The sequence below is a fragment of the Heteronotia binoei genome, chromosome 2, assembly GCF_032191835.1.
Source record: "Heteronotia binoei isolate CCM8104 ecotype False Entrance Well chromosome 2, APGP_CSIRO_Hbin_v1, whole genome shotgun sequence".
NCBI lineage: Eukaryota > Metazoa > Chordata > Lepidosauria > Squamata > Gekkonidae > Heteronotia > Heteronotia binoei.
Genome location: NC_083224.1, coordinates 118,367,629 through 118,382,864, shown reverse-complemented (window position 1 = coordinate 118,382,864; position 15,236 = coordinate 118,367,629). Strand labels below are relative to the sequence as shown.

At 41.0% G+C, this 15,236-nt stretch overlaps 1 protein-coding gene across 1 annotated transcript in view; it reads left to right on the top strand.

Moving 5' to 3' along the window:
- The window catches only part of MYSM1 (Myb like, SWIRM and MPN domains 1), a 41,991-nt gene that overhangs the window by 16,353 nt on the left and 10,402 nt on the right, over positions 1 to 15,236 (top strand). The window contains exons 8-13 of the mRNA XM_060231894.1: positions 4,851 to 4,981; positions 6,688 to 6,791; positions 12,081 to 12,158; positions 13,411 to 13,499; positions 14,650 to 14,704; positions 14,789 to 14,839. Of these exons, the coding sequence (XP_060087877.1) occupies positions 4,851 to 4,981; positions 6,688 to 6,791; positions 12,081 to 12,158; positions 13,411 to 13,499; positions 14,650 to 14,704; positions 14,789 to 14,839 (508 nt within the window). The remainder of the gene's footprint in view (positions 1 to 4,850; positions 4,982 to 6,687; positions 6,792 to 12,080; positions 12,159 to 13,410; positions 13,500 to 14,649; positions 14,705 to 14,788; positions 14,840 to 15,236) is intronic.

The following is a 15,236-nucleotide window of genomic DNA, read 5'->3' as shown; positions in this document are numbered from 1 at the left end:
GCAGTTAAAAAAAGACCACATAGTCAATGATACGAATGCACGTGAGACTTCAAACAAGTGTTGTCAGTAGATGATGATGAAGATGATATTGGATTTATATCCCGCCCTCCACTCCGAAGAGTCTCAGAGCGGCTCATGATCTCCTTTACCTTCCTCTCCCACAACAGACACCCTGTGAGGTGGGTGGGGCTGGAGAGGGCTCTCACAGCAGCTGCCCTTTCAAGGACAACCTCTGCCAGAGCTATGGCTGACCCAAGGCCATGCTAGCAGGTGCAAGTGGAGGAGTGAGGAATCAAACCCGGTTCTCCCAGATAAGAGTCCGCACACTTAACCACTACACCAAACTGGCTCTTAGTATAGGCAATTCTGAGCAGGATGGTCCAGTGGTCTTGCTCAGTGTAAGACAGCTTCATGTATGAGAACACTTTCCCTTCCCCTCAGCTCTCCATGTACAAATGAGTTGCTAGGCAGGATTTACTGGTTTATTACCTGTGTTAACTATCATTAATAACAGCATGAAAAATAATTTCATTGCTCTTATGTCAGACCTGGACTATATTAGGGTCTGGACATTCATTTATTCAGGATCAGCACAATAAATAAGTACTCAGCATGTAAATTTATGTATAATTTTTTTGATAGAGACTGAGCTTTTGCCATTCCCTTGCCAGATGCCCAAGAAATCAAAGAGCCGTAGCAGGTTGTAGAGATACATCTTCTGATTAATGTGAGGAACCTGGGTGAATGAAACTCGTGGTTGTTAATTTCAGATGTGCTGTTCATCTAAGCATCTTGCGGTGGTTTCAAATGTAATACAGAAATGAGGGAATAACAAGTGACTTCTGTTGATTCCTTTTGCATTTGTGTAACTTGTAACTGAAGTTGAAACTTGTGCATTTTCCTGTCCAAGAGATGTTTTTTGTGTCATGTTGATATACTATCACATACCTTTCTGCTGGGAAAATGCTTGAGTTCTTCCTGCAGATGTTACACAGGAAATGCAAGCCATGTGTTTTCTCTCTTCCACTTCTATCAAGAAAACCTTCCCTGTGCTTTTCGGCATATGCACAAAGGAAGTTGGGGTGGGGAGTGATTGCTATTGGGAGGGCGAATAGACTCACTTTATAAAGTTAGGATACACCATCTGTCCTTTTTCTGGAATTCGACTTTCCAGTGGAATCTGACTCCTTGCTTGATAAATGTTGGGTTGATTTGACAAAGTTTGATCTTGAGCCTATTTATTGTTCTTGAAAAGTTACATTGTCCAGTAATTTTTAATGGTTGATCAATTGACACTTTCCAACTTAACTCCATAAACAATCTTCTATTAGAGCTACTGTAGACTTCCCTCTGTAACAAATATTTTCTGCTATAGGCTAAGTTATCCCTATGCAGCTCATCTGTTTCCTTCTCTATATCCAAGGGCTCTATATCCGAGGGCTCTATTTCTCTTTCTACTATTGGTGCTTCATCTCATATTTGTAATGCATCTTCTTGTTTCTGTTCTAGAGCATCTTGAGGTCTCAATTTATACACTGCCTGCTCCGACTCAAGTCTAACCTTTCTTCTTCTCTCAGTTGAGTTGTCTCAATAACCTCCAGTTCTTGCTTAGCAGCCTTCATTTTAATATCAAAGAATTCTACAGATTGGGTTAAGCCCTGAATTTCTTCTTTAGTTTCTATTATTTGTACCTGTAACCCGTCCACCTTTGAGTTCAGCCCCCAGTCTGGTCTGTTAGATTAGCCTGTACCTGGTTCAGTATTGTCCTGAAATAGATTTGCATATTATTTTGTAATTCTTTGATGACATCCTGAAATATTGAGGCCCCACTAATTTTGGGACCTCTGGTGAGGGTGCTAACTTTGCTGGCGTACTCATTATTTTAAATTTTGTATTTTATCCTAATGACCAATGACCTACTATTAATTACTGTAAACTATTATTTGTTCTATTTGTTATTAATTTTATATTTTCCCTTTCCCTGTTCAGATTCAAACTGGACTACTAATTAATTTATTAATTACTTCATAAGATCAACTCAAACCAGCTTAAATTGATTGCTTCTGTTTTATAATAATTAATTGCTTCTGTTTTGTAATGATTGAGCACTCACATCCATTCACTATATTTTTCACTCTCACTCCTCTTCACCCATACAATGCTATTTCAAACTATTCCAATCACCCATCCATATAGATCGAAACACTCCCACATCCACTCCTTATCTCCCACATACATCCACACTCTGTTGTTATTCTCTATTTTACATTCTAATACAGCAACTTACAAAACTTTTCTTTACAGTCCAATATATCGCCTAGAATTTTCTTAAAGCTCCCTAGATCTTCTGTCTTCTCTTCTGCCGTCTCTCCTCTTCGTCCTCTGATTCTTCTCCTTCCCGTCTACTCACTTGGCTGTAACTCCCACTTTGTCAGTTTATTTTACTTTCGCATGCAAGCAGTCTATTCCTTGCTGAGCATCGTCCATGAGAAATCAACTAACAGTCCAACACATTCGTCCCAGTTCAGAGCAAACCAAAGCACCAATTTAGGGAAGTCGCCTTAGCCACGAATAGTATCAGTCCATCCAAATTCCACAGTCTGCAACTTGCCTGCAAGGTCAGTTGGTTTGCACCAAGCCTTTAAACAGAGTCCGCTGAGCTGTTGTCCTCTGTCCTCTCCACCCTTTTCTCCTCTCGTCTGCACCGTCTCCACCTTTAACTCTTGATATTTAACTCTTGATATTCCATTCAGCCAGTCATCACTTCTGAGCCCTGTTATCACTGAAATGGGTATCAGAAAGTCTAAACTTACTTTGCTGAGAGAGTCTTTTTCGTTGTTTAAATGTTTTCACCGCCGCTTCTCCTCCTTTCCAGCATTCACAGCTTCTCCGCCCAATGGCGTCCGCAACAGTCCGGGCTTTATTTATTTATTTATTATTATTTATTACTTTGCATTTATATCCCGCCCTCTCCGCAAGCGGACTCAGGGCGGCTTACAGTATCATAAAAACAATCATTCCATAAAACATATAAAACCATAATACATTTATCAGTTTAAAACTATTACGCTATCTCGATCCAGTCTGGCGGTATTGGGTTCTGACTATGACCACCAGCTTCTGTAGGATGTCTGGTGGCAGCTCATTTTCAGTCAACCAGAAATGCCTGTCTAAACAGTTCGGTCTTACAGGCCCTGCGGAATGCCGACAGATCCCGCAGGGCCCTTATAGCTTCTGGGAGGGTGTTCCAGAGTTCTGGTGCTGCCACCGAGAAGGCCCTAGATCTTGTTGCGCATAGCCTGGCTTCTTTTGGGCCAGGGGCAGACAGCAGATTTTTTGTCCCTGATCGCAGTGCTCTCTGGGGGATATATGGGGAAAGGCGGTCCCGTAGATAGGCAGGTCCCTGACCATAAAGGGCTTTAAAGGTTAATACCAACACCTTGAAGCGAACTCGGAACACAACAGGCAACCAGTGCAGCTCTCTCAGCACTGGCTGAATGTGCCCCCGTCGTGGTAGCCCCATTAACAGCCGTGCCGCAGCGTTCTGCACTAGTTGTAGTCTCCGGGTTAGCGTCAGGGGTAGCCCCATGTAGAGAGCATTACAGTGATCTATTCTTGAGGTGACCGTAGCATGGATTACCGTCGCTAGGTCGCTGCGGTCCAGGTAAGGGGCCAGCTGCCGTGCTTGCCGAAGATGGAAAAAGGCAGATCTAACAGTGGCTGCCACCTGAGCCTCCATTGTAAGGGAGGACTCAAGGAGCACGCCTAAGCTCTTGACCTTGGGGACCGGTATTAGTGGCACCCCGTCAAGGGCCGGCAGCTGGATCTTTGGGGTTTCAGGAGCTCAGAAGAGAACAGATGGTTCTCATTCTTTCCTCCTCTTGCCCCCCCCACCTCAAGAACCCCCCAACCGGGGTCCTACCGGGCCTTCTTGCTTTAGGAGACCCCCCAAAACTCTGCGGTTGACCGGTTCCCTGCGAGAGCATTTGAAAACGCGACCATTGCTGCTGTGCCAAAACTGGAAAATGAAAAATTACATTGTCTGTGTCATGGGACAAAAACTGATTGCTGCACTCTTTAAAACTGTGCTTCATTCATAGTTTGCCAATATGTATGAGCCACAAGCAAAGGTTCCACCCCTCCCACCCCCCCGCCAAAGCAGGGTTCTAAACAGTGATTTAATTCTGGGTGGCAGGGGAAACACACCATTGCCAGTTCAGATGTAAACAAACAAGGTTTGTTGTGAACCTTTCTAATCATTGTCACATGAAGAGAGGAGAAGTGAGTGTGAAAGTTCTATAATTCCTCAGGCTCTTTGAAGTAGTAGCAAGCCATTTTTTAATCATTACGTTTTAAGCATACCATTGTCTTAGCTCCTGTAATGTTAATGAGACTGAAATTGATTATTTGGTTTGTAGATGATTTTGATAATAGTCTATAAATAAATAGACTGCGATATATAACTTAATGTACTTGGTAATTCACTTTATGACATTTAATTCCTAGTTTGTCACTTTAAAATATTTTTATGTAAATAAGCATTTTAATAACAGTCAACCTGTTACAGAAAATAATTGTTACAGGTTGAGCTTGCAAAGCAAATTTTAATAAGTAAGTGCATAAAAAGGCAAATCTGGTCAATAATTCTAAGTCATAACATATATGATCTTGTAGTTTGATGAATGAGTCCAGAATACAGTTAATTTATAGCAGTAGATATGACTGAGTTGTGCATATTGTGTGTAAAAGGACTTCTGTTTTTATTATAACAACACTATGAGCAAATTTAACTGTCCAGTTAAGGCATCATTTATTTATTTAACTTTTTATTTGTGGTGGTCTAATTATAGGGAAAGAATCAAACCCAAATACCTGAACAAAACTTCAGTACGCCCAGGACTGAAGAACTGTGGAGATGTAAACTGCATAGGCCGAATACACACATATTTGGAATTAATAGGCGCAATTAACTTTGGTTGTGGTAAGAAGGCAGCTGTAATCTGTTCAAATATTTACTATATTTGTGTCTCACTTTTTGGTAAGAGCTCTCAAAATAACTCACACTCAAAATAACTTCCACACCCAACAGCACCTTAGAGTTTTAAAATTAAACCATAATGGACCCATAAGAATGAGAGCATGGGGCTGTTGGGTGTGGAACAATTTTAAAATTCTGATTTCAAAAGAGGGGGGGCTGACTCTTGTGGTGATGGACTGTGGTCATTTCAGCTGTTATGGAGCAGACTAGTGAGACTATCTTAGTCTGCCATTTTGTTCTATTTATATCTTTTACCCCAGTGCCAGTCTAGGTGTACCAGATGTCAAAAAGCATGTGTATGTTTAAAAAACACTGCGGGTTATACCAGACACAGTACATTGAAATGAATGGGCTTTGACCTAAGTAGTTTTGCTTTTTGTATTGCATCCCCTTTGTTTTCTCACCTGAGACACAGATTATGATCATGGTGATAGTTTTTCTCTCATCTCTCTTCAAAGAGCTTTGGGTAGAGAACATAATTTTCCTTCTTCCGCTTTATCCTCACAACAACCCAGTGAATGAGATTAGTCTGAAAGTGTCTGTCAGTAAAATCTATCCCAGTACATCTCATGCAGCACCACTATATAAGCACCCTAATTTGCCTATGGTTTTGTGCTAGATAAAGGTACAAGAGATTTCTAAGTAATTTACTTACTAAAAATTACTATAACATGCAGTTTTTGATCTAGAGAACACTTAGAATCATAGAGCTGGAAGGGACCTCCAGGGTCATCTAGTCCAACCCCCCTGCACAATGCAAGAAACTCACAAATATCTCCCCCTAAGTTCACAGGATCTTCATTGCTGTCAGATGGCCATCTAGCCTCTGTTTAAAAACCTCCAAGGAAGGAGAGCCCACCACCTCCTGAGAAAGCCTATTCCAGTGAGAAACTGCTCTAACGGTTTTTCTTACACTTAACCAAATGTAAGAAATACATCTATACATATACAAAATTAGACACATGGCTATACAGACCAAAACATGTTGCTATTCAAAGTGTTTTCCTGAAAGTTCAACAACCTATTTTACATCTATTATGGGCCTAGTTGAAATTCTGGCTGAAGAAATGCATGTTTCTTTATGTTTTTAAATCTAGTTTTCTTAACTTTCTTAAAACTAGCTTTTTGGATCCAAGAGTTAATGAGGTTTGTTTGAGAAGGTTTTTTATTGACTGAATGAAAAATATGCTGAAATATAATCTGGTAGATGGTATGATATGATCCAGATGTTACTGTTCTATAAAATATTTACTTTGTTACTTTCTTCTGGTTGTTTCTTTCCCTGTTCTCCTTCAGGTTGTCCTTTTTTCCTCTTCTAGCTTCTTCTCTCTTGCCTTTAAGCATTCCAAAAGACTGAACACTTTGTGATAGAGTGAGAGACTCTATGCTTATACTTAGAAAAACAATCCCAAACGTAAAACTTTCTTAATGAATGGCTTATGAAAGGCATAAGAACAAACAAAGAAATTGTCCACGCAAAATGGGAGGGAGATACTTTTGTCCACCTAAGAGTTAGCCTAATGTTCCTTTTTTATCTCTGCCTTAGAATTCAGTACATTTGTTGGTGTATATGAGAGTGAAGTTGCCATTTTTCTTGGGTCTGAATGAGCTGCAGACAGAATTGTCACTTCACTTGTGCATTTTTCCAGAGCAAGCTGTGTATAACAGACCACAGTCAGCTGACAAAATACGACCCAAAGAAGGCAAGGATACTATAGAAGCATATCAGCTAGTGCAACGGCTACAGTCTATGGTAAGATAAAAACCAGCAGATACAACTAGGGTATGTGCCAAAAAAAGGGAATTTTCGGGATTGGGTATTTTTAATCTAAAAAATATAGGTATTTCCCAATATTCCTGACTCCCAATACTGGTGTAGTTTTCGGATTCCATAAATAATTTGGGATTATCAGCTCCATTATATCCTATGGGCTGTAATGGAAAATTGATCTGGGGGTATCGGGGGCTCTGGGAGGGCAGTTTTTTGCGATGAAGGCCCTGAATATGCAGCATAGCTGTTGGAGCCTCTCCTAATTTTTTTAAACCCATCACATTTCAAAAAGATTATACCAGGGGATCCTATTATATGGGCCCCAGAAGAAGGTGCCCTTATCCTCCACTGTTTCCAGTGGAGGGAGAAAAGGCAGTTAAAAGGATCGTGGTTTTGTGATCCCTTTAAATGCCTTCTTCAAACTGTGCTGCTCTATAGCAAGTGAACTCTGAATGCGTTTAAAGAGCTCACACTCCCTTTAAATGCCTTCCCCAAACTGAGAGTTCATTCCAAACATATTTAAAGAGACTGAGCAGTCCCGAAAATCCTAAATGTTTTTGGGATTTTTTTGGGCAGCCATTTTCAGATTCCTGAATCAGCAAGCCACTCAGTAACCTGATGATTTAATACTTGAAAAATACCAACAGGATATTTTTTGGGGGGGATATTTTTCACCTTGGTGTATTCTGCATGCACATGCCTAGATTCAACCCTAAAAGTATCACTTTTCTCTTTAAAAATATTTCCACCAGTGTAGTTTTTCCCCTCTTGCACAAGTTCCTTCACTTTATGGTTTACTCTAGCAACAGCTTATTATTGATAAGATAACAAATGGAAATGCATTTTTCTCTTTCTACTTAAAGATCTTTCTAGACCAGTGTTTCCCATTTGCAGGGTCGTGACCCGGTACCGGGCCACAGAAGCCTCACTACCGGGCCACAAGAAAAGCCAAAGCTAGCCCCGCCCCCAGCAAAGCTAGTCCCACCCATTTCTGTGTTGTACAGAGAGAAGCTGGGCTGCCTCTCCTTTCTTCTCCCCCGCTCCCAGTGTTTGAGAGAAAAGCTGACATCCATTGGCACTTTAGACCCATGAAGTGTTCTTCAAGATAATGAGCTTTCATGTGCCTTGCAGCTGAAGGAAGGGCCTACTAAATGTGTCAGCATATTTTGAGGTACAGCAACTGCCAGGGCCTCGTATGAGTGGTTCACAGTGCTGCATACACTGGCCAGTGCTGTTGAGGAAGGGATGTGTAGGTGGTGCAGGCAATTGAACATGGGCATTAGGAGTGCTTGTAAGCTGGAGAAGAATACACAAACAGATAAGTGCATGCAAGTGTGGCGGTGGAAAGAGAGGATCACTTCCTTCAGCTGCTACTAGTGGAACCCTGCCTCAAGCTACAATCAGGCTTGCTTGGTTTCAAGAAAATCTTCTAACAGCTATTTTTCATACTTTTCTTTGGTTGAAACACTGGGAAATTGCTGTGAAAGGTATCAGAGAATTGTACTGCAATTAATTAAGTTCAAGTTATATGAAGTTCATACAAGCTTTTCTGCAGTTATCCCAAAAATGATATTTATGAGGGGCTTGCAGCTTTTTACTGGCTGTGTTTCCCATGCCTTTAAAAGCAACCTGTTGGGCAGATACTTAGCCAGTGAACTACTTTCATCCTTTTAAATATCTACAGGAGGAGTTTAATTTTGGTGTCAGACAGCTGTTAAAAGCAGAACCAGTAAAATGTTGCCAAGTTCATAGTACCATCTCTTCCAGTGCTGTTGAGATATAGCGCAGTAATCTCTAATAATCTCTTTTTGCCCCACACCTCTTACTCTCACTCACAGAGAAATCTCATAGAAGGCCACCTGGCTACAACTGGGGTGCCAACTTTTCATTGGCAGAGCTCCTATGTCTGCAACAACAGTATGATGAACAGAAAAGTTTCATCCAGCAAAAATGGAAGGAAAGAAAGAGAGAAAGGGAAAGACAGACAGAAAGGGAAAGAATTAAATGGAAGGAAAGGAAAAGAAAGACATGGAAAGAAAGAACATAAACATAAGAGGAGGCCAGTGGACTATCCAGTCCAAAATTCCCTCATACAATGCCCCAAAAGCACCAGAATGTCCACCAGTGGGGCCAGGGCACTAGAAGCCCTTCCACTGTTGCTTGCCCCCCCCCCCCCAGCACCAAGAAAACAGACAGAGCATCACTTGCAGGGAAAGACAGAAAGGGGGGGGGGCAAAGAAAAAAAAAGCCTTCCTCACCATCAGATGACCCCAGCCAGCAAAAATTCTGCCCAGGGGTCATTTGGTTAAAAAAAACAGCTACTGCAATGCCTACTCCCTGCCCCTCCCAGCTGAAAAAAGCACACACACCCTTCTTTGCTGCCCAGGCCTCCCTGGGAAATCTCCCCAAAAGAACATACTGCAAGGCACTTGAAAGCTCATACCCTGAAGAACACTTCATGGGTCTAAAGTGCCAATGGATACCAGCTTTTCTCTCAAACACTGGGAGCGGGGGAGAAGGAAGGAGAGGCAGCCCAGCTCCTCTCTGCACAACACAGAGATGAGGCGGGGCTAGCTTTGCTGCGGGCGAGGCTAGCTTTGGCTTTTCTTGTGGCTCGGCAGTGAGCCTTCCGTGGCCCGGTACCGGGTCACGACCCTGCAAATGGGAAACTCTGGCATAGAAGTAGATTACAGGAAGCAGGAGCTGTGAGAGGATATGGAATAGAGAAAAAAAAAAAAACACTGGGGATGATGAGGGCCCAAAAAGGAGAAAGGAAGTAAGTGGCCAATGAAAGCAGCCACAATGGAAGTGAAAAAATGGGAGTGCAGATTGATAAAAAGATGTTTTTTTTTTAAAAAATAGATGAGGAAAGGAGAAGAACATATTTGGTGTGAGGAGGAAACAAAGAAGGTCATATGAATAGAACTATAGCTAGAGAGCTGGTATTGATGGTGGGAATGGTATTTTCCACTTTGGTTCCTTTTGGGATGGAAGCGCTCTTTCCGCCCCAAGTTACCCCCAGTGAACTGGCCAATAGGCTTTTCAGCAATGACTTGGGGCTCATAATGGTTCTTGGCCCTGAGCCACCACTGATCACAGCCAGAGAGCAGAAGCAAAGAGTGGAAATGGCATTTCCCTTCACCTTTTAATTGTCTTGGGTCCTTTTCATTTAAAGCTTTTAAAGCTGAAGAACAGGGAAGAAATGTGTATACAAGGCATGTTCCTTTCTGTTTTATATCTGTCTTGCTTTTAGAATGATTTAGTGTGTACTTCTAAATCTAGTTAAGATCAATCTTCATTGCCATACCTTTTAAGAAAACTTGGAATTCTTACTACTGTATGTACTTTCCTTGAAATACTGTAACTAGATGAACAAACAAAGCATTGGATTCTTTCCAGAGAGTAAATTAGATAACTGCAGTCTGATGGCAATTGGCTATACTCTTGTGGCTGTGTTAAGGCTGATTCATGTCATTTTATTTTATTTTATAATAGGATTTCTATCCCACTTTCCCCACGTGGGCTTAGGGCAAGTTACAACAAATGTTTATATGATAATTGTATTTATATTTATTATTATATAATGATATAAGTAGCAGCCCCGTGGTGTAGAGTGGTAAAGCAGTACTGCAGTCTGAGCTCTCTGTTCATGACCTGAGTTCGATCCTGGCAGAAGCTGGGTTCAGGTAGCCGGCTCCAGGTTGACTTAGCCTGCCATCCTTCCGAAGTCGGTAAAATGAGAACGCAGCTTGCTGGACGGGGGGGGGGGAAGTATAGATGACTGGGAAAGGCAATGGCAAACCACCCCGTAAAAAGTCTGCCATGAAAATGTCGTGATGCGATGTCACCCCAGAGTTGGAAATGACTGGTACTTGCACAGGGGGACTACCTTTATCTCTACTAATGATATAAGTTGCTCATCACAAGACACAAGTCGGTGCTTTGCTTCAGCACATTCAAAAAGTGCATTTAGTCAAGCAGGGATCTTATTCACAAATTTACGTGCTATCCAGGGTCTGTCACTGGACCAAATGGACCATATGTGTGTAGTCCTCAGTGTTTGAAATGTCCCCCTTACATATCATACATACATGTGCATTTCAGGGCAAAACTATTGACGGACCTCTGCCTGATGTATACCAGGGTCCTGCATTTAGGTAGCACTTCACTAAGGTAATGGGGAGATTCCCAGAAATAAAACACTGAAGATCAGATCAAAATTCAAATCATGATTTGGAAAATCGGTGAATAGGAAAGCAGGAGGCACACAGAGAATTGTCTGCTGAACAAACATATATATGTGTGTGTGTGTATAAATATATATACACGCGCACACACAGTCAACCCTAATATTTGGATAACTCCTAGCAATATAATAGTTACAAAAGGGAACAAAAGAAGGTAGTCAATGAAAGCATACATGCCTGTCCTGAAGAAGGTGGGAGTCCTGGAGGGTCCAGCGGAAAGAAGAGGGTCAGCAGCATGATAAGTGATTGCAGAAAATATTAGAATGTTGGGAAAGTGGGGCAGACTGGCTGAAGATCCTGTCTGAAGATCCTGTGGGGTCATGGGCAGAAGGCGGATGGTCTGAAAAACTGCTGCAAATTATTGGGGGATTTGGAATTATAGTTATGCATTGAAAATACTGGCAGTAGGGTGGCCAGTGTGCTCCTGAGCCTGGATTAGGTTGGAGCCAAAAAGTTTGGAATATGTTGGTGAATTTAGATTCCAATGCTGCCTGTGAAAATTAGGTATAGCAAAATGATACATTGTGTGTGTGGAGGGGGGGGAGTTGTGCAGCTGGAATGACTGGATACTTGATGTTCCAAAGATGGACAAAAGACCAGGCATGCCAGATAGCTATGTCCAAGGGATAATAATGGACTTACAATAAGGGTGATTGCCAGCTGGATCCTTCCATGACTTATTTGTTTTAATTGAGTCATCACTGGAATTTCAGGTGGGGAAGGGACTGATTTAATTACTTTCAAGTAGACCCATTTAGGCTGCTTCCTGTTTGTTATGCTAGAACTGCATTTGAGTTGTGTGGCATTTTACTGGAACCCTGTCTTAATTTGCGACATGCAATACCATGAACCTCATGAGAATTTAGAGTAGGAAATAAGCATAGAGCTGAATTTGGGGGATCCCTTAGTGGGCTCTATCTGTAATTTACTAACACTCCTACAGCAGTTGCATGTATTATTCCTGAGTTTAAAAACATTGAGTGCTCTTTGAGTACTTACATTAATGTATTTCTCCTTGCCACAGCGTACAAGGAGACGGCGAGTCAGAGACCCTTGGGGAAACTGGTGTGATGCCAGAGATTTGGAAGGACAAACTTTTGAGGTAATGTGACTTCAAATTGCTATGATATTTACTGAAAAATTCAGAAAGTTTACTTTTGACTAAACGTTCATGCATATATTTTTGGTGTTCAGAATATTTTGTTCAACTAAATCACATTCTGTGCAAAATAAACTTAATTTATATACTTAGAATAAACTATGTAAACAAATGCTGATTGTGCAAAAAGACTAATTCTGCATAATGTTTACTATGCATGTTCCATGTTTCCTTGTGCTCTTGTGCCTTAAAACTCATCAGCTGTTACTGGAAAATCACATCTGTTTTTATTAAAGTTATTTAATACTTGTATTCTGGTTACTTTCACTTGGTTTAAGCTTAGCTGAATTCTACAGATCTAGTTTCAAAAAGGTTTGTTTATGCTGTGTTGGAAAACTGGCTATTAAAAATCCTATATAATTATTAATAAGAAGGCAGGAGTTGATACATTTATTTGCCATGTGAAATACTTTATGAACTTCCTTTGTATGGTTTCAGTTGTGGCACTAAAGTATTTATGATGGGGACAGTATAATAGAGTATAGGAAGACAGAAGGTGTAAATGAAGTGCTGTAGATACTGTTATGGTATATTTTTTAGAAGTCATACATCTTATCACTCATTTTCTGGCAGCCTTTGTTATGTTTGCATGTGTGCTCCGTATTATTTGTTCTTCAGCCCTGTTTAACTTAATAGCTAACAGTCAAAACAGTTATGTGTTAGACCTTCATGTTTTGAACCAGCAGCATACCACTTATTGCCAGATGGCTATTGCCACTTTGTGCTGTTTGTGAGCTTACCTAGGAGCATCAGGCTGGCTATTCTGAATGGCAAACTGAATGGCAAACTTTTGGTCTGGTTTAGTATGGCAATTCTTAATATTCTTAGCAGAAGCTCAAGGCAATAACTAGGCAAGCAGGACTGACTGAACTGATCAACAAATGTCATTTGTGCTTTTCTGGAATTTTCAGAAATAGTCACTGAATAGTCAATGGGAAAACAAAGGGAGTTTTTCCAACAGACGAGTCTTGTTTTTGTTCACATGGGGGTCATAGTGTATTCCTACAGTTAACATGTACATAGCACAGTCCTACTGTAATAATGACCCTCTGTTTAATCATGACAGTCATTCATCCCAACCTAGTCCAGTGTTTTTATACCTATTGATCTAAATGAGCTGAAATGTATTTAACTGTCTGTTGGAGTCTAGCTTCTGTGTTTTGATCGATTTGCCTAATTAAGGTTTCCTTTTTAGCATCTTTCTGCTGAGGAGTTAGCGAAGAGGCAAGAAGATGAAAAACATAAGCCACCGAAAACATCTAAAGGACTAAGATACAGCAAAAGGTTTAAATGTCTAAATATATCTATGATATGTTAGAAGTAGTGCTTAACTAGCTTCTGTGACTTCAAGCAAGAATGTTGCTTATCAGAATTACGTATACTGTAAATATTGATTATCCCAGAACTGGATACTCCAGGCTAGCCTGATTTAGTCAGAAACTCAGTAGGGTTGACCCTGGGTGGTATTTGAATGGGAGACCTCCAAAGAATACCAAAATTGTAACATGGAAGCAGGCAATGGCAAACCACATTTGTTAATCTCTTGTCTTGAAAACCCCAGCAGATTGCTATGTCAGCTTTGACTTGATGACAAGTGTGTGTGTATAATTTACAGTGCAGTCTTAAAAAAGAAAAGAGCCCCGTGGTGCAGAGTGTTAAAGCTGCAGTACTGCAATCCTAAGCTCTGCTCACGACCTGAGTTTGATCCCCAGTGGAAGCTGGGTTTTCAGGTTGCCGGCTCGAGGTTGACTCAGCCTTCCATCCTTCCAAGGTTGGTAAAATGAGTACCCAGCTTGCTGGGGGGGAAGCGTAGATGACTGGGGAAGGCAATGGCAAACCACCCCGTAAAAAGTCTGCCGTGAAAGCAGCATCACCCCAGAGCTGGAAACGACTGGTGCTTGCACAGGGACTTTTCCTTTTCCTTAAAAGAGAGTTACACTGTTTTAGACCCATTTACTTTAATGGCCTTAGAAAGGTGAGGATTGCTTGCTTAGACTGAATTTTTAGTATTAAGTTGAAATTAAAAAAATGTTGTTGCAGTTTAGTTCTATACTAACACAAATGTACATCTTTGAATAAATCGCTGGGATGAAGAACTGCAGAGTACAGCATTTACAGGGATTAAACTATGGGATCTGTATGACCCAGACTAACCTGATCTTGTCATACCTTGTAATCTAAGCAGGGTAGGCTCTGGTTAGTATTTGGATGGGAGATCTCAATGGAGTATTAAAGTTGTGATGTAGAGGCAGGCAATGGCAAACCACCTCTGTTTTTCTCTTGTCCTGCAACTGCTGTGGAGTCACCATGAGCTGGCCTTGGTTTGACAACACTTTTCACCAGCATCACCCACCAAACTATGGGAAGAAACAATGTGACTTTTAAATGTTTAAATAAATTCTAGGTTTTGAGATAAATTTTCTTCTTTTTATAGTTCATTTGATCCTTTTCAGCTGATCCCTTGCTGTTCCTTCACAGAAGAAAAAAGAGTAAGTATGATTTAATAATAACCAGAGCACATTCTTTGTCAACTTAACTGAAGTCATCGTTCCTTATCATTTTTATCTTTTCAGGAGCCATTCCAAGTAAAAATAGCACCAGAGGCACTTCTGATTATGGATTTGGTAAGTGCTAATATCAAGTTCTTTTTCGCTTGTTTCAGTTTTCTCTGTTTCGAAGCTCAAAGAAATGGGGTATTTGACTGAAAACCAAACAAAATTACACGCTGACCTTATTGTTGCTCCGAATGTTCTGTTGTCCACTTTTGCTGTGTCTGCACACTTGCCTTGGCCATTACTTTCTCTGGTAGGTCTATTTTCTTGCTTAACTAGACCACTGGCAAATCCTTAGACTTATTCTATCAGTTTCTCTGCTATATCTGTATCCTATCTCTTCTCACGTCAACCCAGAAAGTGTATAAGGGGGATCCGAAGCATTCTGTTAGCCATAGTATTGAGGACCACACTTAAACAAAGATAAAACTGCAGTAGCCGTGTGTGACAAGAGACAAATGAATTACTT